The sequence below is a fragment of the Dermacentor variabilis genome, chromosome 1, assembly GCF_050947875.1.
Source record: "Dermacentor variabilis isolate Ectoservices chromosome 1, ASM5094787v1, whole genome shotgun sequence".
In the NCBI taxonomy this organism is placed as follows: Eukaryota; Metazoa; Arthropoda; class Arachnida; order Ixodida; family Ixodidae; genus Dermacentor; species Dermacentor variabilis.
Genome location: NC_134568.1, coordinates 37,820,677 through 37,843,464, shown reverse-complemented (window position 1 = coordinate 37,843,464; position 22,788 = coordinate 37,820,677). Strand labels below are relative to the sequence as shown.

The 22,788-nt window shown below is 46.1% G+C and overlaps 1 protein-coding gene across 1 annotated transcript; it reads left to right on the top strand.

Moving 5' to 3' along the window:
• Positions 1-4,123: 4,123 nt before the first annotated feature.
• Positions 4,124-21,416, top strand: LOC142570918 (uncharacterized). The gene is made up of 5 exons (XM_075679219.1): positions 4,124-4,400; positions 15,375-15,442; positions 16,983-17,093; positions 18,906-19,019; positions 21,159-21,416. The coding sequence occupies exons 1-5, from the start codon at positions 4,312-4,314 to the stop codon at positions 21,266-21,268; spliced, it is 492 nt and encodes a 163-aa protein (XP_075535334.1). The 5' UTR covers positions 4,124-4,311; the 3' UTR covers positions 21,269-21,416.
• The last annotated feature ends 1,372 nt before the right edge of the window (positions 21,417-22,788 follow it).

The following is a 22,788-nucleotide window of genomic DNA, read 5'->3' as shown; positions in this document are numbered from 1 at the left end:
GCTTAATAATAGCGGCACATTTATGCCAAATATGGTTTATGTGAGGTTAGGAGACGGTACAGTGGTTTCAGTGTGCGGCATGATGAAAATTATTGGCTGAGGGCTGGGTCGATAGAAAACCTCAGCGGAAGACATGGAATCTAAAAGAAATTCTTACACAGATTTTGTGACCAAATTCACCGATGTTACAGTGAACAGTTATTGTGAAGTGTGAAAAAAACGAAATGCTCATGGTGTTAACGTAAATGTAAACGCACTTAAGCACAGCTTTTGACGGCGTGTTATTTTAAGTATGGATATTTGTACTAAATCAATACGTAATCTTCAATTACACAACTGGAGCACGTGTCATAAAGCGAATGACTAACTAATTAGCGAAACTCCTTATTACCTAACATGACACTTTCATTTGTCATGGAAATAGCGTCGTCCTCTTCAAGTAATCAAGCTAATCTGACAGAAGGGAGCGATTTGGCACAGGCAATTTATACTAAACGTTTGCTCTAGAACCAGATCACCGGCACACAGAGACGAAGGAGCGACAAAGATTACTCTCTTCTCTGGCAAAGATCACTACCAGGTCCGTTGCTGAGGACTTTGTCGAGTTGTTTTGCGTAACAGTACGGGTCATTAAGCTAAATCTGTTGAGGCATCTCGCTTGGTTTCACTGACCTCTTGGAATGTTCAAATGCCGAAATTCCTTGTTTGAACTGACGTGCAGGGCGCTGTTGTAACAGCAGCCAGCAAGGAGCTCCGTTGGGACAAGGAGCGATAGTAGCAACTCTGAGAGTTTCATCACAGACAAACAGAATTTGACTATTTTTTATATACACAAAAAAAATTTTTGACAATGACTGTCCAAAGAAAAAAAAGGAATGTTTTTTTTTCGATTGTTACTCTTCAGAAAGCATGAGGAACAACTGCTTATTTATCTTGCTGGCTCTCGGTGTACTTATAGATGTACAGGCAGGTGGCAGTAGGAGGAGCAACACAATAGATAACGTGTGTGAACTTAGGCGTGCACGTCTGTCGTCTTTTGGACCGTTTTATCTCAACATATTTTTTTAAAATTTAGCACGCGTATGCAACCTTACTTTGAAGGGAGTTGCTGAACTTTCGCGGTGTGTACTTTACTTGTGTATGAATGCCAGTTGTAACAGCTTAGTAATAAAGAGGAGGCAGGATGAGAGGGGTGAAGGAATGCACGAGATTAGTAGTTTGTAACATTACAGCAGTATTTTAAATCCAGAACGGCACCACGGAGGGTGAAGTTTTCTTTTTCTTTTTCAATAGTAGAGATAGGGGGGTGGAGGAGATAATTATTAATGAAATGCTGATAGGTCGGCCTGAGCTATAGCTTCCTTTGGCCTGCTACTCAGCGCTGGGGAAAGGGGAACGGTAATGAAGTAGTGAGGAGTTGTAATGGTGAAAACAAGAAATGCAGTTGATGTATTGCTAAAGGCGTGGCTCAAGCCCAGAGGCTTGAAGAAAAGGTAGAGCTGCCAGTATAATAAAGCTGCGCTATCTGGGTCAGGCGAAGGACTCAAAACAATCTAATCAGATATTGGTCTCCGATTGATGTGGGCAATCGCGGCGACTAAATTATATGCATGAAGGCCTATCGTTAGATGTATAGGCGACTACCTGTCTGAGCGCCAGCGGTTTGTACAGTACAAGGACCACGCTTCTGATACCGTATCGGTGGTTTCTGGCCTTCCGCAGGGTTCACTGTTGACACCATTTTTATTCCCCTTATTTATAACGGCATAGCACACCAGGTCGATGTTCACATACGTTTGTTCGCAGACGACTGCGTATTCTATCAGCAAATAAACTCTCCCGCAGACCAGGCAAGATTGAACACGGCGCTCAACAACGTCGTACAGTGGTGCAATTGTTGGCATATGGCTATAAATTCAGAAATAACTGTATCAGGCTCAGCGACAAAAGATAAATCAAAGGTTAACTACTCTTATTGCTGCGGCAACCTCATTCATGAAACCAAAAGGGAGAAGAAACACCTCGGCGTAACTATCTCACATGGGCTCGGTTCAAGTACTGATGTGCAGTATATCACCAAAAAAGCTATGCACAGACTACTCTTTTTAAAGCGTGCCCTGCGCTATTCTACACATGATACCAAACTGCTCGCTTATAAGGTTCTTATCCGACCAATACTAGAATATACGAACATCGTCTGGTATCCGTTTCTACAAAACAATTATAATCATGCTTGAGTCCGTGCAACGGAAAGCGGTTCGCTTTATCTGCAACAGGTATAAAAAATATGGGGTTTAACGTGCCAAAACCACTTTCTGATTATGAGGCACGCCGTAGTGGACTCCGGAAATTTAGACCACCTGGGGCTCTTTAACGTGCACCTAAATCTAAGCACACGGGTGTTTTCGCATTTCGCCCCCATCGAAATGCGGCCGCCGCGGCCGGGATTCGATCCCGCGCCCTCGTGCTCAGCAGCCCAACACCATAGCCACTGCGCAACCACGGCAGGTGCCATGTAACATCGCAGGATGCACTGGAAAGCTTTTCAGCTCGCAGGGGAGTCTGTGCTTTCTACAAGCCAAACTCTGAGTTCGTATTCACGGCCATTTTGTTCTTTCCTTTCTTGATTTCAAGCCAAGAACCAAGTTTCTTTAATTTATGTTCGTTTAGCACCTGTTTTGTAAAAGGAAAAGCTCATTTTTTTAGGTGCACGCCAGAACAAGTGTTTGTATTTTTTATTGTATGCCTCATTGTACGTTTAGTCTTCACTGGATAGCATACCTGTTTGAACTGAATTGTATACCTCTCGTATGTGAGCCCGCTTCTGTAGCAATTCCAAAGTATAGGGATTATTAAATAAATAAATAAATAAATAAATAAATAAATAAATATTGCTCTCGCGCGCACTTCGAGCAAACACGAAGCAATTATGCAAGTGTTTCTCGCTCTTGACAGTGTTCGTAATTTTCACCAGTGTCACTACATAACGCTTGGTGAACGTGGCACTAAGGCGAATCAGATGCACCCCACTTTGGTTTCCTTTTATATTAAATGGGGCGGGTGCTTAGGGAACTTCATTGCTGGGTATCACTTGTGCAGTCTTCTATGGCGTTGATCTCGTTGGGCCCAGTTGAGTTGCGGATGGCGCAACTAAGCACGGCGTTCGTGTCCGTTCACGAGTACACAACATGTACTTCAGAGGCATCGTTCAAGGCTACCATTTCTTCTGTGTCTGCCTGCTAATTCCGGAACACGCCACGCCATGAACATATCCACTGAAATGTGATATTGTGGCCATTTCTTTGCAAAAGGTCGACAGGCTTTGTGATTTCTAGAGCTAATATATGAAAATGCCTCGTCTAATGACTCAGTCAATGAATTGTAAAGATGGCTTGGCATCGTAGAACACCGTCCATGAACGAAGGTTCTCCCCGGAGATAAATCAACCTGCTTCCCGGCAAGTATTAATGGGATGCAACTTACGTTGTGCTGCTTGTCATCCAAGGGCTTTGTATTGTCGAGCCTAGGATGCTGATATTGCTGTCTACGTGGATGTGAGTGGGCAGGTGCGCGTGTCTGTGGCTTTTAATTTGCGAGAATTAGCCCCGCATACACATGATATTTAGCTTTTACACGAAAGGTAAGACACGGTGATTAAATGACGAGGAAAAAGATGTGTGGAGCATCAAATGAACAGGAAATATTGTCAGTTTCAACTGCACGATGCAGCGCGGTTTTTATGACCTTTCAAAAGTTTCGTTGGCGCGAGGGCTGTGTGCGGCTTTTCAAACCACCGTAAGACTGAACGTAGCAATAGAATGCTAAAACGCCTGGGTATAGCTCACCGCCTTTCTATGATGTACGACTTTTCTTCTAGCCCACTCGATAAGGCGAGGGAACTGTGAGCCACGCAACCGTCGCAGTCAAAGGGTGTGCCAGCCGTGTCGAGCTACGCCGTAACTCAACTCTCGCATGATAGGGAAGGAGCGACAAAAGGCTTTCTCAATGCGTACAACAGACAGACTAACGACAGTGACGTGCTCGACACTTCTGTAGTGCCTGGTGCACATGGAGGCTTGCGCAACGAAACGTGCCTACACAGAGCGTCTTGTTGGCGCTTGCGAGAATTCACGCAGCCAGCTTCACTCTTCATCAGCAGCAGCGCCAGCTATCAAAATGTCATCGTAGAAGACGGTTTGTGCTAGAGCGACGACGAGAATGTGGCCAAAAGAAATTGGGAGGATATAGTCATATATAGATGCATGAACTTACCAATTCGTATTCTCCTTGTGGTTACTTCAAGATAGAAGTATGCACTTCGTGGCGAAAACTGTTTTTCTCTCCGCGGTCTTCGTGCTTTTCTTCATGACTGACCTTTCGAGCAGCAAAAGGCGACGCAAGTAAGTTTGGAATTCCTTCGTGCAGTTCTGAATAGTCGGTTTGATGTACCTAATCTGGTGGACTACACAGTGACATTTGCTCATCTTGATGCACCCTGGTAAGCACTACAGCGGAAGTATTCCCCATTTTCGGACGATCATTTTCGGCGGTACTATTCCTTTCGAGTGACGTAGTACTTAACCAGCCAATCACCTCATCTGGTCTTACTAGAGCAGCCAATAAGCGCGCACTGAAAGTGATATCGCCGAAAGTTACCATTTGAGAATGCGTCCCCAGCTTACACAGACTGGAGGACAACGCGATTGTGTTTGTCATGGCTAAAAATGAGCGAGAAGATTAGGGAGAGTCGAGGGGCTTGAGCTTTTGCTGGTACGAACCATATATATATATATATATATATATATATATATATATATATATATATATATATATATATGAATATTCCTCGGACACACCCTCGCCAATAAATTTACATGTAAGCTCGAAAATTACACAACACTGTATCTGACTGCGTTGAGTATATTCCTCACAACTACCTTGGATGCCAACATCAGTAATCCACAAAGATTTCATGAGTGAGTGTGTTTCCTTTTTTACTAAATCCTAATATATCCATCGAGATAGCAAGTTAAGCAATATGCTATGCGCTAGATGCTAAGTTAGGCCATATGTGCAAATTGTACCAATAACTATGCACTCAGTAGTATGTCCTTCTTCTATAATATGTACACGACAAATGCACAGTGTCGCGTGCACACAATGTGGGAAACATACGCACCGCGGGGAGTGTTTAGCATCGATACCCACGCCCGTTCTTAAATATAGTCGAAAATAATACCACTGCGAACTGCATCTTACGTTTAGAACAACCGAATCTGTGTGATTATCAATGCAAAATACATCTTTGATATCAGCCTTTATAAGTTATATGAATATATCAAATTTTGTGAGCTCACGGGAACGCTAAAGTGCTCTTGCCTTTTTTTCATATCCATCGGTGTTCCTTGTCACCCACACTAGGCAAAAAGAAGGAGGCCACCGCTTATCGCGACACTAAACATTTAAATCAACAATTAGTGACATGAAAGACCGCTCGTTGCAATGATAGTCGACTAATTCATGTTCATTCAGCTGATGGTGCCTTTAAATAAATATGGACAACAAAGAAAGCACTCTTAAATACTATTGCATATTTACTTTCTCCTTAAGGTGGTGTTAAATATGGAATGTTTATCGGCAGCGTGAAAGACACTTAAGTCAAAGTTTGGTTATATTCGCCATTCATGGGGTGTCGCAGATATCGCAAATTTACGCTCACCTTGCCCAGTCTCCTGAGGGACTATTCGTCACAGCCAAGAAACCGACAATAGAAAGCTTATTAGGATGGCCCAACGTGAAATGAAGCTTTGGACTTGCAGACCTTCAGTGAACTGCTCTGCGAATTGAGCTGCAAGCTTATAAGTCCCCATACTGATTCAATAAAGGTAGTACATACTGCAAAGGACGTCATCTTGTTGGGAATGAAGAAACAATAAATTCAGTGGTGGTAAAAAAGCCCGTGGTGATGACACCCGAAAAAGGACAAAGAGGGCTCAACGCAGCAAAGCTAGCGGTAGGAAGCACCGGGAATGAAGATGAGAAGAGCCGCTTATTTAAAGTATACGAGCAACAGCAACAATGTCGGGATCTTGTGTGTGAAGCATTGAACAGCGACAGCAAACTATGCTCTTGGCATTGGCTCCTGTAAGGAATACGAAAGAAAATTATTCTGTAATGGTTAGTAGAAGACTGAAAATAAGTACACCTAACTGTGCAGCGAGTGCAACAGTACCTAGCAACAGTACTTTTGGAGTCCTATAAGGGCATTTCCCGGTGGAGCGCAGTTACAAATTCTACATGGAACCACAAAATGAGTGCTTTCCAACTGAACATTTATCCTGACAAACGCGCTTCCAAATTCGATGTGCCACTGAATGAGTTTAGTGTTCTCGTAGCACTTTTTGTGGGACATATAAATTATAATAATGATGAGGTCAGCATGCTATAGGGTGATTGCTACACCCACAAATTTCAGTGGTCCTATCACAACTTAAATTACCTCCAGTTTTCAAAGTTTACAATTGAGTTCTCTACATATGGAAGTGGGCAACTATACTCTGTGTTGGTCATTTAGCTATGTTCAAAACTCGCTAACTCTGTCAATAATTTTAATAGAGGACTTGCAATTTTAATTAGCTTGTCGTTGCAATATTCGAATCTGCCCCCTTGACCCGCATGGGTCTCCTAAATAAGCCCGACAGCGAAGCATTGGCAGTGACAGCAAAATATTAGACTACACGAAATAATATTCGTAGTTCTATCGGTCGTATAAATTGCACTAAGCATTCGCTTACGAATTATATTACTTACGTGGTGTCACGGGCGCATAGGCAAACTTGAACAGATCTCACTCGATGACCGCGATCACTCGATGACCGCGAACACTCGCTGTCAGAACGCTGATGCAATGGAGAGCGCAAGCAGAAGGGAGCGAACGCTTTTGCTGTCTTTCACTTTGACGTGACCCCGAAACGTGAGATTACGCGATCTGCAGCACTGGGCGCGCGGGAAGATAGTGCACATGAAGTGACAAGCCATGTCGTGACTCTGAGGCTTTGCTCCCCCCGGGGATTACCTCCAAGATTGGACGCAGGTGGTTTACGCGCTCAGCGTTGAGGACAGCCATGCGCCGTCATGGCCTGGCTAGAGGAGGAGACGCGCGCTGACCTGCCCCCCGTATCGCGGTGTATTGATCCCGGTGCAGTGCTCTCGAGCTGAGCAGGTACGTGAACATGACTGACAGCGCGTGCATACACAGTGCACGGCTGAGGGCGGCAGGGTTCAAGTACTCATGACAAGAAGGGTACCCTTGCACCCTTCTTGTCTTAGTCTCGGAGAAGTTACGTCGTAGGTTAAGCACTGATGTTCACAGCATTGAGCCTCAGGTACATTACGAAGAAAAAAAAACAGCTGTTATCCCGTACGTTCATGGGATCTCTCACAAACTTAAAAAAGTCGGAAATAAACAGGTATCGATGTTGTTTTCTCTGCACCAAGAAAACGGGCACAGCTTTGCATTAGGACTAGTCCTGTTGCTACGTAACGTTGCAGTATCAATCACAGGAAAGAGTATACAGATTATTCGAAAAGTGCAGTCTACAAGATACCCCTGAAATGCGGTACGTCTTATATAGGACAGACAGGTAGATGTCTAAATGTAAGATTGCAAGAATATAGCAATAAAGTCGCAAGGCGCGAGAAGAGTTCCTAGGTGTTTATTGCACACAACTTTATTGCGGCTGTATTCCGCTGTTTGAAAAAAAAAACAGTATCTTAGCTAGGCATCCTAATGAAAACACTAGCCTTATCATTGAAGCAGCAGCGGTAGCTGAAAGTGACTCGGTTAGTAAGCCGTCAATTGCATTAACAGACAAAGAACTTGCTTTTCTCATGTCGCACATGCGCGGTCGTCCATTTTAAGGAGGTGGTCACGGTTCCTCTGACGTTTGGAATGCGTACTCCTGCCGGTTTTTTGCTTTGATGAGGGGGCGCTTTTGTCTTGGGTGTGTTGGTATATATGCGTGCGTCTCAAAATAAAGATCAGTTGGAAGTCAGCGCTTGTCTTCGTCGTTCCTGTTGGCCCTCTGTTAATGCGCGCGCTGTAAGTCATGTTTGCAATGGATTACCAACTAGCCCAAGCCGCCATGGTTGCTCAGTGGCTATGGTGTTGGGCTGCTGAGCGCGAGGTAGCGGGATCGAATCCCGGCCATAGCGGCCGCATTTCGATGGGGGGGAAATGCGAAAAAAACCCATGTATTTAGATGTACGTTAAAGAGCCCGAGATGGTCGAAATTTCCGGAGTCCTCCACTAAGGCGTGCCTCATAATCAGTAAGTGGTTTCGGCACGTAAAACCCCATAATTTAATTTAATCTTTTTACCAACTAGCCCGTACCCAAACCCTGCTTCAGGTACGTGACTCAATCATATTTTGTATGTCATCTTCAATATTCTGTAGGAACACCTTGGACCCAATCTGCGGTTTATGCCAAACTTGGGCCATTAGCCCTGCGCGTTCACTAGGTAAGCGCCATTCGGGCTATATTTCGGCTAGCTATATTACGTTTCCTGCGGCCACTGGCACCACCGCAATACTGATGGTAACAATAAAATTCAAACAGCGCTAGACGACAGGACCAGAAAGAGGAGGAGACAAACACGGCACGTTTGTCTCCTCCTCTTTCTGGTCCTGTCGTCTAGCGCTGTTTGAATTTTATTGTTACGATGGAACACCAACTCGCCCAATCCGCTGCCCTTCTGCCCGGGACTCGAGGTCACTACAACAGGTGGGGGCGAGCCCCGTGGTGCTCCTAACTCAGCTCTTACGAAACCCGCTGTGTGGCGCCTCTTCGGCCAGCGAAATGGAGAGAGCCCGTAGTGAGGCCTGATGTTCTGAGCTGAGCGCCACGCCAAAGGATAAGGCTTCAAATACTCCTACATTCACAAGCACGGCACAGAGGAACGAAGCGCCTTCTGCCACCTTTGTCTGGTAGTTGACGCTAGTAGTACACGTCACGCAATGCACCGTACGTACAAACAGTGCCCGACAAACAGTGCCCGAGGAGCAGACCGCTCTGACCTTCGTCTGGTATTTCGCTATTGCAGCATCCGAGCTCCGCGAGCACTTTCACTCGACAGCCTTTATCGTCTCTGCTCTTGACTTTCAGACGCTGGGTCGCTGTTGACTATTAGCCGTTGGGTTCCACAAGGTCTGGCATCACTATGAGCAATGCTTTGCCCTCCCCGTATAGCCCAGTGTGGCAGAGCAGATTTCCCAGAAGCTTGCAGGCTGTAGATCACGTGCAGATTGCGATTTCCATCATACTGCTGCAGTCATTGAGTGTACTTCACTCTTGTACCTTCGGGAGGAGAATTCCGAAAACTACGGTATCAGTATATATGTATGGCGTAGTAGTTCTGCGGAAACCCGCAAGGAGGAGAGATGTATACGAGAAGGGTTTCCTTTGTAGCAATTGCTGCGAACGGGTGGATGTCTGATTTTCCCTTTATTCAGTATATATGTATGTATTGTTACGGTCTCCGAAGAGGGCTAAGGGGCTGCTTTATTGATCACCAAGGCAGAAAACACCGTGAAAATCGTAGGAGCGAAGTCGTCCTCCTCTTTCTCCACTCTCGCTTCCCGCGTGTTTTACTTGTTGTGACCATTTGTAACATTCCTCCTCTACCAGACGAAGCCCTCGGGCGAGTCACCCCTGCTCCGTGGATGTAAACGGCTTCAGGCGGGCAACATGCGTCACCTCAGTCTTGCGTAAGCAGCGCCAATTGGAAGTGAGACGTGCAATCGTGTAATTTACCTCGCTTAGACGATCGGGGATAACGAGTCCACAGCCACACGAGGTCGCCGAGAACATAGGTATTATGTTGGAGGTGACTGTCATAGCATGTTTTAGAGTGGCCTTGCGCGGCCAGTGTACGTAACCAATCACAAGTCGACGAGCCTCTTCTGCACGACACAATGTGTCAGCGATAGACAAATCGTCATGGGGAACAAAAGAAAAGATAGTGTCCAGAGTATGACGAGGTGGGCGCGCGTAAAGAAGGAAGAAAGGGCTGAAACCAGTCGGTTTGTGCTTCGCAGAGTTGAAAGCGCACGTTGCGAACGGTAATACTTCATCTCAGTTCTTCTGGTCTGAAGCGACGTACATTGATAGCATGTTTATCAATGTTTGTTTTATGCGCTCGGTGGGCCTATTAGTTTGTGGATGATAAGCTGTTGAGTGTCGGAACGTGGCGGCACACGAACGCAGTAATTCTTCCACAATATCGGCAATAAATTGGCCACCACGGTCACTTACTCTCTCGCGAGCCGGCCCGGGTCGGAGTATGATTGAATGCAACAAAAACTGGGAAACCTGGGCTGCAGTGGCGGAGGATAGAGCTGCCATCTCACAGTACCGCGTCAGGTAGTCAGCACACAGAATGCTCCACCAGTTGCCTCTTGAAGAATGCGGAAACGGTCCGATCAGATCTATGCCGATTTTTTCAAAAGGGAAATGGGGGGCTTTACTGGCTGCAGGTTACCGACTGGAGCTGAGGTAGGTCGCCTGTGGCTCTGACACTGTATACAAATAGCCACGTAGGTGTCAATTGTTTTGTGCATTTGAGGCCAGTATAATCTTCTTTGGTGCGACTAAATGTTCGCGCAGCCCCTAAGTGACCTGAGGTCGGGTCATCGCGCGTAACGGGCCGAACAGATGTGTAAAGAGACTCCGGAACAGCCTGTAGAAAGCAGGCGCCGTCGTTTAGAAGTTCCTTTTGTGAAGAAGACCATCTCGGAAGCAAAATCAACCTGCAGGTATAGGCCTTTGTGTGGCATGGAAGAAAACATTCAAGCTTGGGTCTTTGCGCTGCTCTGCGGCGAATGTCAAGGCATCGGGAATATCAGGTGACAGGGAAGCGATAAGGTGGTCAAAGTTGTCGGCTTCTCAATCCGTCGTACACAGTGGCATCCTAGAGAGGCAGTCCGCGTCAGCGTGTCGACGGCCACTCTTGTACGAAATAGGGAACAGATATTCCTGTAGACGAAGGGCCCATCGCGCGAGGTGACCGGATGGGTCACGAAGAATAACCAGCCAGCACAGAGCGTGGTGATCTGTGATGATAGTGAACGGGCTACCATAGACGTACGAGCGAAACCGCTGCACGGCAAATACTATTGCTAGCCATTCTTGTTCTGTCACAGTGTAGTTCCGCACAGGCTTGCTTAAAGAACGGCTTGCATACGCGACCGTTGCGTACGTTGCGTTGCGTACGTTCGTTGTTGCTACAGCGCTGAACGAGAACGGTATCGGTGCCCACGCCACTTGCGTGTGTGTGGATCTCCGTTGGTGACGAAGGATCGAAGTGCCGGAGTATTGGCTGTAAAGTTAACAAAACTTCATCTGGCGAAAAATGGCTTCACACCCAGGGTTCAGCTGAAACGGAGCGTTCTTACGCTGAATATTCGTCAAAGGGTGAGCAACATCCGCGAAACCAGGTATGAACCACCGGAAATATGAGCAGAGCCCTAAGAAGCTACAAAGCTGTTTGACAGATTCAGGTTGCTCGAATAATTCAACTGCTGCCGTCTTCTGTGGGTCGGGTCTAATGTCATATTTATCGACGAGATTTCCTAACACCACAGTTTGGCGCTAGCCAAAAGGGAATTTTTTTTGGAATTCACCTCAAGACCAGCCTTTTCGATACAGTCGATTACAGTAGCGAGACGAGTGTTGTGCTCCTGAATGGTGCGTCCAAAAATTACGATATTATCCAGGTAGCACATACAAATATGTCATTTCAAACCGTGCAGGATATTATCCATGAGTTGATGTCGCCGGCGCATTGCACAATCCGAACGGCGTGACGTTGAATTAGTACAACCCGTCAGATGTAACGAATGCCGTCTTTTCCATGTCCGCTGGGTGCATCCGAATTCGCCATTAACCTGCTCTCAGATCCACGGAAGAAAAGTAGGAAGCGGAATGCAGACAGTCGATGGCGTCATCAATACGGGGCAGCGGATAGACGTCTTTCTTGGTAACAGAATTCAGTTGGCTGTAATCAACGCGGAATCTCCACGTACCATCTTTCTTCTTCACAAGAACGATGGGAGCGGCCCAGGGACTTGCCGATTCTTGAATTACTCCCTTTCCTAACATCTCTTGCACTTGCTCGTTGATGCTGCTGCACTCTGACGATACCATTCTGTCAGGTTTCTGCCGTATGGCATGCGCCGAAGCGGTGTTGTTCCAATGATGTATTCGAGACGCTGAAATTATAGGCATTTTGCTGCTTTTCGAAAAGTCGCACACATTAGAGTGCTTAGAGAGAACGCCCAGGAGTGAATGACGTTCATCTTGACTAAGTGACTTGCTGATCATTTGTAGAAGTTGCGAATCTTCTGAACCTCGAGACTCTAGATGCCCATTCTCGATTGTAGCGGCAACAAGCGCAACCGGCGTCGTAGAGGATCCGGGTTTGAATACAGCGAGTTTCATGCCACGAGGCAACACTGCAGGCTCCATTGTACTGTTAATTGCCCACACACTTGCGCGTCCTTCGACTAGAGACACACGCAATGGGGAACTAAAATGCTCGTTTTCACACAAGTCAAATGAATCGGTTCCAGCGTGGCATCGAACATGGCAAGGTTCTTTCTAGAAAAGGTTACTAGAACGCACACAGCAGAAAATGCAAGAACGACCGTGTCCTTACAAGCGTCAACGATGCAGTCATCACATGATGAATTCACCAAGAGCGCAGCTGGGAAACTACCGCGGATGGAAAGACGCCCGCTTCTACAGTCAACAGTTGCCCCACACTCCGACAAAGAAATCGATTCCCAGAATAACGCCATGTGTGGATCGTGTAATAACCGTGAATTCTGTGGGAAAAACTGCCTCACAAAGAGACGTCCGCTGTACAGACACCCACAGGACACAACGCATCACTGCTCACACCGCGGAATGTCGCACCACGGCTTAGAGAAAACATTGATTTCAGTCCAAGAAGCCTCTTTAACACTGGTCACAGATACTGTCGCGCCTGTATCCCCAAGTTACACGGTAGGTTCTCCATCAACAAGTATATGAACTTTTTTCTGGAGCATAAACACGGACGGGGGTATATTTGTCGGTAGTGCGTGGTATCTTGCGGCCTCACCCCCATTGGCCACACCGACTAGTTTTCCGGCGGCGGTGGCATGCGTCACCGCGGCGATGGGGATCATGGAGCACGGGGAGCTGGTGGTGGCGTCAAGCTTCGATCAGAGGCTGGCGGGCCGGGGTAGCGTGAACCGGGAGGCGTGCATGGTGGGCGGTCGTAGAGAACGGGCGGTCGAAAGGCTAGGAGGACATGTGCAAGGGCTCTCGCTGGTTTGAATGTCCGTAGTTGCAAAAGGGCGAGATGTGGCCCGGGACGCCACAGCTGTAGCACACCGGAAGGGGTCGAGACACCTGCGGCAGTCGGAGTAACCAGGCCTCTCAGAAGGAAGTGAATGGCAGTATCGCTCTTCATGAGGACGGTAGCCAGCTAGGCGACGTTCATTGAGAGAAACGCGACGAGTGAAAACGGTGTTCGTAATTGGAGGGTGGTCGATATGAGTACCCAGATCGCAGTGTTCCGTGGTATTCATCGACGACATCTACTGCATTAACTGAAGGCTGCCATCGGGCCAGAGCGGCCGGTGTTCGCGTGCGTTCTGTTTATGCTGCATAGGCGTCCTGAAAGTCACCGGGGCAATGAGATATTTGCTGACATCCAAGCAATTATTCTCTCACAATCTGCCGTTTTATCGACGAGAGGTCAGTAGGCGACATTGTGTCGAAACTGTCCACTGTTGGGACGTTCGACAGACAGCCAAATTTCGGAGCCATCCATCGCATCTTGAGCGTTTAAAATGTGCGACCGTGCTGCATTACTTCGGACACGCAGTTCAGGTTCTCTTTGCAAATCAGGAAATCCTACACATCTTTGGCTATCCCCTTAAGAATGTGTCCATTTTCGGCCTCGTCAGGCATCCTGAGATTCACTATCTTGCACCAACTGCAAAATTTTTTCTATATATGTGGCACATGTTTACCCTGGAAGCTGTGCCCTCTGAGCCAATGTCTGCTACGCTTGCTTCTTCTTCGCGTTAGAATCGCCGAAGCGCTTCTGCACTTCCTCAACAAAACGATCCCAACTCGTGAACAGGTCCTCGTGGTTTTCATACCATAGGAGAGCGGCGTTAGCGAGAACACATGACTGAAATGCGCTGCCGAGTCCTAGCCGTTGCTTCTGCTCATCAGCTTGGAGTTCTGGAGCCACTCGTCGACGTCTTCCCCTGAGGTCCCGCCGAAGTTTGGCGGCACTCGGTCGTATGGCAAGGAACCTGTACGAGTTGTCCCCACCGCATCAGTTGTGTGTACTTGGGACATCATTTCGATTGGCGAAGGCGGAAGTCCGGCAAGGCAGCGAGTGCGGCGAAGTCCAGGGAGTAGAGCTTCCGTCGTTGCGTTCGTCTTCGTCTTAGCCCCTCCACCAAACTGTTACATTCTCCAACGAGGGTTAAGGGGCTGCTTTACTGATCACGAAGGCACAAAACACACTGGAAATCCTAGTAGAAGCGTCGCCCTCCTCTTTCTCCACTCTCGCTACCCGCCTGTTTTACTTTCAGTGCCGTTTTGTAACTATATATATATATATATATATATATATATATATATATATATATATATATATATATATATATATATATATATATATATATAGAGAGAGAGAGAGAGAGAGAGAGAGAGAGAGAGAGAGATGGATATTCCTCGGACGCACCCTCACCAATAAATTTACCTGTAAATTTACATTTACGCACACCAGTGCAACGTGAAATTGCCTGTCGGCGTTGCAGGCACACTAGGTTATACCACTCCACTTATGTCTGGCTTCTATCTTATGACTTATTTATAGCCCCATAGGCCTCTATAAATATTTCATATAGATATTTCAAAACAGAAGGGCCTCATAAAATTGCCAGAGCGAAGCGAATAATTTTATCTAGTTAACCAGCACTATCGGTTGCTCCGCAGTGTACGATGCCGAATGCAAATAAAACCGATGGATATGAGCCTCTTGATTTTTAGGCTATGACCGCTGACTATGCTTGCCACTACTGTGCTGCCTTCCTTTCTGGTCACAGTTTCACCCATCAGATAGTTCAATTTCGTTACTTGCTTTTCCAGCAGTGTTTCTACTTCACCGGTAATACACCACGATGGTCAATGGCCGTAACCGACTTAGTACCGATAAGCTTAAATAAATGTTTAAACGCATAGCTTAAGTTTGATTTGTCAACGGTAATCTTAATCACGTTGATTTGTTTCTGTTGTCTCTATTGCAGGGGACAAACCATAAAGCTAAGAGCAGCCAGGAAAACCGCTGAACTACGATTGGAAGACAACATCACATGTAAGGAAGTCTCCACGAGAGATGCCAAAATACCACTTTCCAGTGTTTTTCAAGGGCCTGCAACAAGCCCTCTATCAAATTTTGACTACACCGTGAAGTTTTTTAAAGCGCTGTCCAGGGAAAGTTCTGCTGCAAGAATTTCGACAATGACGAAGTACCAGGCGAGATAGGGGATCAAATGAAATTATTGCTAGGCAGTGGTTCTACAAGGAGTGTCAGCCTCTGTCGCCCACGGCAGGAGCTCTTACTCAATGCATCCACGACTAGCGATTGCGAGCAATATACCTACCTTGCCTTCTAGCGTATTGTAGTTGACAGCCCATAATACATTTACCTCACGAGTCGGGCTAATTTTTTCAATTAGAAGCGTTATTTGCCTCGATTGGTCAAAAATCTTCCGGGACGCCCCCACGGCAGGAGCTCTTACTCAATGCATCCACGACTAGCGATTGCGAGCAATATACCTACCTTGCCTTCTAGCGTATTGTAGTTGACAGCCCATAATACATTTACCTCACGAGTCGGGCTAATTTTTTCAATTAGAAGCGTTATTTGCCTCGATTGGTCAAAAATCTTCCGGGACGCCCCCACGTCATCTATCTGCCACGGGACGTCGCGAAAACCGCGAAAACTCCCTATCTGAAATGACGTGTACGCGCACTGATTATCCATGATTAAGCCGAACAAAAGGAAAATAATTATTTCCGATTCTATTCCTTGTTTGTCATTAGCCTCCGTTATTGGTAAAAAGTTATCGGACCGCTCCCAGCTTGCCCACTTCGCCTATCTGTCACGCGACGTCACAAATTTGCGAAAACTGAGCACGTCAAAGTGACGTATATGCATTGCGTTAATATGCCGAACGAAACTGATAATATTTTTTTCCTGATAGCAGAAGACTGCCCCGTTCCGAAAGGAATAGAACAGGTCGGCCTGGCTTGTACACTGGCTACTCGAAGCTGCAGGGAGCGTAAATTTAATCGCGTGTAATAAACATTTCTTTGCGGGGGACGATAACGTAGTCGAGACATTTCGGCACGTTTACGACATCGCTCTGCCAACTATTCTTCGATGAGGATGCGGTTTAGCTTGATTTTGAAGCCTCCGTTACACACCACCGCGATTTTCGACCAGCCACCGCAAGCTAAGCAAAGGGAAGCGGACCAATCGCAGACGTCGGCACCACCCTCCTCATCCGGTTATCTAGTTTCATTGCGGTGGCTCAGCCCGCATAAAACCTCTCCACTGCTGCGTGCTCTTCGCCTCTTGTCAACCGATTCGGTCAGAGAAACCTACCAAGATAGGTGATGCTACTCGTTTTGGAAGCAAATAAAAGGGACCTCCAATAAACGAGGAGAGTGTTGGTCGGTTCAAACACCGCTGCGCGTCACTGCCCTATGTCGGCGGCTACGGAAATTTGACGCGAGAACATTGGAATCAAAATAGAATGGAATAGTTTTACATTATAGGGTCCTACTTGTACGTGTTTTTCAATTTAATCCTTCACCTAACCTCTATTTGCTTTTTTTTTTCTGCGCAGCATGCAGAGATGACGAATGCAAGGCCCGCTGCGAGGGCCAGTTGAACCAGGAATTTGTGGATGTTATAGGGCACTGCGAAGGGGTGGCATGCAAATGCAACTACAAAGAACGTAATATGCGCTCTACGTTTAATCTCTTTCAAAGCTATTTTTTTTGTACGTGTGTGTTACTTCAGCAACAATGACTATCTTTCGGCACAGCATGTATACTGAAGTTCGATCACATTTGTGTGTCAAGGTAAAATAAATGCTGGTAATACCATTCATTAATCATAAAAATATTATGAGAGCACCGAAGAACTGTTTAGCCCTTGTTTCACGCACATGGTGCCACCATAAGTGATGTGTACCTTAGCGTCGCGCACAATTACCGTAACATCCATTGGTGACTCGGGGGGAGCCAAAAAAAAAAAAAAGAAAAAGAGAGGGGAGACGTAAAAGGCTGATGAGTCCCACCCGTCTACGAAGGGAATACTGTCAGAAAAATACGGAATGACAAGAAAAGTGATTATTCATTCACCAGAATTGCACTCACATCGCAACATCAATACCTCTAGAAAAAACAAAACTGTAAAGGCCCATGACTAATATCAGTTGTGAAAAAAACCTTGTAACCGACAAAACGTAAGAATTCTATAAAACGGAGTCAAAGAGTGATGTGAGTTACGATTCTTGCCATATGCAAGCTATAGGCATTTCAATTGATCAGTATGTTAGCGCAAGTAAAAGTGATTAAGAATGTGGTGGTGTGGTATGCTTGCTATTGAGAGTGATTTACTCATCATGGTGACTACGTAAATTGATGGACGATAACTCAATATGTGAAACCCAGTTCAGCTGTCAATATCACCAGTAACATAGCCTCCAAAGCTGTTCGGAATAAATAGCATAAAATGATGGCCAGTATGCAGTTCATTTGCATGGATACTGCATTTAGAGCTTCGTATGAGCCAGTGAACGTGCCACAAGCGGGCGCTTTCGCTTGAGCCGCGCGAGTGATTTTTGGTGAGAATCTGTGGTTTCTCCTATTAAATGAAGCAATAATTTAATGTGGAGAACACGAATATTTTGTTACAAATGCCCACAAAATGCCGTTTCACCTTGCCACTCACTTTTGTTTAGATGTTTCTGTCTTTTTTATTATGTGTAATATCGTACTCTGCTTGCAAAAAAAAAATCTGTTTCAAGTTGTTATTTTATAGCGATGTATTAGTCACATTTAAGTACAGGTCTGCCATGTCAGAGAGAAAAAGTCTTTATTGAAGGAAAGGCAAAGAGGTTCGCCTCAGCTAGTGTGCTCTAATTTGTTACTATGTATAGCGGTAAGACGACAAGTTGAAGAAAGACGGGATGAACGATGATGTATGGTGCATGATATATGGATGTATGAAAGTTTAGCTGGCGCTTGTAGCGACTTCTTTAATGGTTGTAGTGACTGTCGGTAGATCTAGCATGGCGCCCTAAAATAGCGCCTCAATCTAAGCAAGAGTCGCGATGTGGGCATGTTATATCTTGGCTAAAGGTGGCTGAGCGCCGGAAAACGTGAAGACACAGAGCACACAGGAGCCTGTGCGTCCCATATGACTTTCTTTGTCCTTATGTTTCGCTGCGCTCCAACACCTTTAGTCCATCTATGCTACGTGACTTTACCCGTCGACCGCTGAGCATGCAATCACTAACAGCCATGACTACTACCATATACAAAACCTACGCTGTTCTGAAACGGGTTTCTCGTCAACTTCTCATAGCGTTTTCTTATAGGATTTCATAAAAATTTCACTTCGAACATGGAATACGAATTTGAAAATTCCAACAGCATCAGCGCTTTTGTTGCGCTTCAATGTACGGCATTCGCTGAATTGGAGAGCTGTGTGAGATTACGGTTGTGATCACCGACTTTGGGCTTTTGTTTTTACCTTGCAGCATGCAATATTCGAAAATGTCAAAGGCTTTGTCGCGATGAAGGAGACCGGAGGCGTATGCCGAACGCATTTGGCCGATGCCAACGAACGAACTGCATTTGCAATCTTGAAGATGGTAAGCCTCTCATCCTTACCGAATTGGTCAAAGACAAAAAAGGCGATGATAGATCTCCTTACCTCTATCATAAGGAAAAACGAGATTATTGCCCTGAACAGTAGAGACAAAGCACTAAGTGCTTCCATTTCCCTTAATGTCTTTGACTAAATTCTGGGGTCTTACGGGCATTAAGTTTCGTGGGGCCGCAACATTCATACGGGGACGGATTACCAGCGAAGCAGTTAAGGCTGCGTACATGGGCTGCATACGTCATGAACTCATACATCTTTTTTTTTCATACGGCACCAGACTACGCCGACACCAGCGCCGCAGCAGTCACCGCATGCCCCATGCATCGGCCGCAACCGCTGCTGCAGCCGCGTCGGCACCTTCTACGCGTGTTACGCTATAACCACGGAAGCGCACGTCATGTGCACAAGCGCCGTCGCCGCACTATTTCCCCCTCTTCCTTTACCCGTCTCCATTCCTGCCCACGTGCCGTGTCCCCGACATCGACAAAAGCCGCCCAGGGTGCCTCCTCTGGAAACGCATGCGGGTGCTGCATACGGGGGCTAGAAGTAAACAGCTTCGCTGTAAGAGCACGACCTCATGACGAGGCACGCTGTAGCGGGGGACTGAAGATTCATTTTGACCGCCTGGGGTACTTTAAACTAAATCCAAGTGCAGGACTGTTTTAACGCGAGGGCACTAAAGGGCTCATGAAGCAGAAAATCCACCGATGTGGCACGAGATGGTACAAAAAGTCATGTGGTCGCAGAGACAGGCTCGTGCTACTGCTCGCGCGTTCGTCGTTGTCTTCCTCTACACTGGCTCCAGTGCCGTTGCCAGCGTTCCCATAGTGCTACTCCCTCTGCGAAGGCGCTGACGGCACTTGCATTTTGCCAGTCGGTGCGGTGATTTCGGTGAGTTCTGTCGTGCGCTCTGGTTAATGTACCTTCGATGGAGATGGTGCAAAAAGTCACGTGGTCAAAGAGGCAGACGGTTCCGGTGGCCGATCCATATATAGCGCCACTCGTGGTGCGGGTGCAAGTCGGTGCGGTGATTTCGGTGAGTTATGTTTTGCGCTCTGATGGACGAACCTTCGACGGAGATGGTGCAAAAAGTCACGTGGTCACAGAGGCAGGCGGTTGCGGTGGCCGGTCTATATATAGCGCCGTTCGTCGAGGTGCTTCGAGTCGCTGCGGCGATTTCGGTGAGTTCTGTCATGTGGACCGATGGACGAACCTTCGACTTGGACTTCTCAGTTGGTAGCTGCGACCACCTCCTTTGAGCGTCCACGCAAGTACGAGAACGAGGCCGAGGCACGCGATGCGAGAAAGAATAGAAGGCAACGTGAAAACAATCCCATTACATTTTGTAAAACTAGTCATTATCGAGAAGACGTCGCTATGCTTTCGCATTCATCGACGTACGGATACCTAAGTGTCCTTGGCTTTTTTGCATTGTGCCTCAATCGGAATCAGGCCGTCTGAGAGGGATTCATCCCGAACGACATAGCACTAGGCTACCGCCACTGGTGGCAAGCCATAAAATATACAAAAATGAAAGCCATGTGGAGACGTCGCCTTGAATTCGCACCATATATCCGTGACAACACAAAATCTGATGGATTCTGCTCAGACGTGGCTAAACTCTTATTGGTGAAAACGGACTAAATTGAATATTTAAGAAGTCAAAGACAAGCTTCGATAACTTCTACTGTGCCAGAATACGCCAACTAAAAAATATACTTTGAAATCCTTGACGTCACACTGGCGTGTCGCTGCTGAGGTTTCGTAGCGAAATAATAATAAAAAAAGCAAATAAAATATGTCCTCGCACTGCTTTTTTTTTTCAAAATAAACCTATTACCCCGAAATGAACAAGCAGAGTATTCTGAAAGCATGGTTTGTCATTCTAAGCGAATATAGTGTTTATCTTCAGCGCCCCTTTATTGCAGTGCCATAAATTACAAACAAATGTTTTGTTGCTGCGTTTAGGACAGAATGCTGGTGGGCAGTACCATGCCTTGTGAAAAAGGCTGTCAATAGGCATTTCTCGTGCAGCGCGTAAGCTGTTGACACAGCATTTGACACTTGTTGAAAGCCATTCTCCCTTTTTTGAGAAAAAATATAACTTGTTCCATTCTTCTTGCAGACTGCAATAAAGCTAAGTGTAGGGAAATGTGCATCGCTAAATACCCGGGAAGACCAAGCGACTCCAAGGGAATATGCATCGATGGAGAATGCACCTGTAGGCATTCGTAATAAATCAAGGACATGCCGGAAGTTTCATGAGAAGATGCACGGATGTTCTGCTACGTGGTCCTGCGAGCAACAACGACGCTAGCGGCAATATTCAAAATAAAGAATGCTCGCGTCATTGCGTCGTATGGGCGCTGACGAAACGCTAATACCGAAGGCAATTCATAGAATGTATAGCTTCACATTGACTCCATGCACAGAGTGCGCGTGTTTTCACTCAGCCGCAGATGCAGAGTTGAAAGCTTGTATCTGACTTTATTTTTTCTTCACATAATTCGCGGCAAATCCCCCTGAAAAAAAAAAAGCTCTTGATCGTGGAGAATCGTCTAATGGCTGGCTTTTATTTGCTCGCGCGCTGCCCATGTTGTCATTGACAGAAGCGAAAGAGAGGGCGCTGCGATAAGCTCTGAAATGAGGTCCTTTATCACGGAACCTCGCCGACGAGAAAGCAAGCAATCTATTATGCGAGATTGTAGGTTCCCTGCAGCATGCAGCGCAATGATTGTTTGCGCGCATGTTCGCAGTAACTTTGTCTACAGATCACGAACGTATTCTCACCCTTTTCGGGAAGCGTTGGGGTATTCCTTTAATAAAATGATAACTAAATGGGGATTGAAGTAGCAACACATGACGGAGAATTCACCAAAATGGCAAGTGTCCTGGTTCGACTCTAATAGAATGACACATGTGTTTAGTGATCGATGATGAAGCTGACCTGGAATATAATCTAAGAAATATTGTAATATAATATATATTATGTATTATTACTACTATATCATAAATGCAACAATATAAATATTATAATATACAATATATATTCTACGTAATATATAATGTAACAATAATATCATATCATGTAATACAGTATAGCGTTAATTGGCCCCAATGTTTTAAGCAACATAACCTCCAACTTCCTTCCAGGAGAGCTCAACTCTGAGCAGAGAACGACGACGTACTGTCATGATGACAGGTTTTTTTTTACCGTTTATCGTTCACCGAATAACGTAAAACCTGGGGAGAAATATCAGAACGGTAAAAATACGTCGCATAAAGATTCTTGCTTAATTTCTCGTTGCGCCATTAGAAAATTGCTTCGTAGCCTGTGCATATACTTCATTTAGCCTCCGAAAAATATGCACAGCATGGAAGAAAACAGGCCTTCCAATATACAACCCTACAATTTCACACAACATAGATGACGTTCCCATTGATAATGGTGAGGGAAGATGGAACATTTTTGGTTTATGTTGGGCGAAGGCACTACATCTGCAGGCTTGGAGTGATGCCCCACACCGGCGAAAGATGCCGAGAGCCAGTGGGGCTATTAGTAATCCAGGTACAGCCAAAATAGGAAGGCGCACTAAGCTGAAAAAAGACACTCCCTCACCAGAACAGGTTGGCCTCCGTGGTGCAGTATTCGGCCACAACCTCCCTAATGATATCTTCAATTAACCAATGGCCCTCAGTCCCCAGCGGCTGCGGAGCACCTGACAAAGGCGGAGGTCAGACTTGTAAAGCAGGAG

What these genes read in the sequence shown, in the direction of transcription:
- LOC142570918 (XM_075679219.1), top strand. Translation starts at nt 4,312, where the DNA reads ATGCACTTCGTGGCGAAAACTGTTTTTCTCTCCGCGGTCTTCGTGCTT. An exon ending in AGCAGCAAAAGGCGACGCAA is followed by an intron (nt 4,401 to 15,374) that starts GTAAGTTTGGAA and finishes TCTCTATTGCAG; the next exon opens with GGGACAAACCATAAAGCTAA. An exon ending in ATTGGAAGACAACATCACAT is followed by an intron (nt 15,443 to 16,982) that starts GTAAGGAAGTCT and finishes TTTTCTGCGCAG; the next exon opens with CATGCAGAGATGACGAATGC.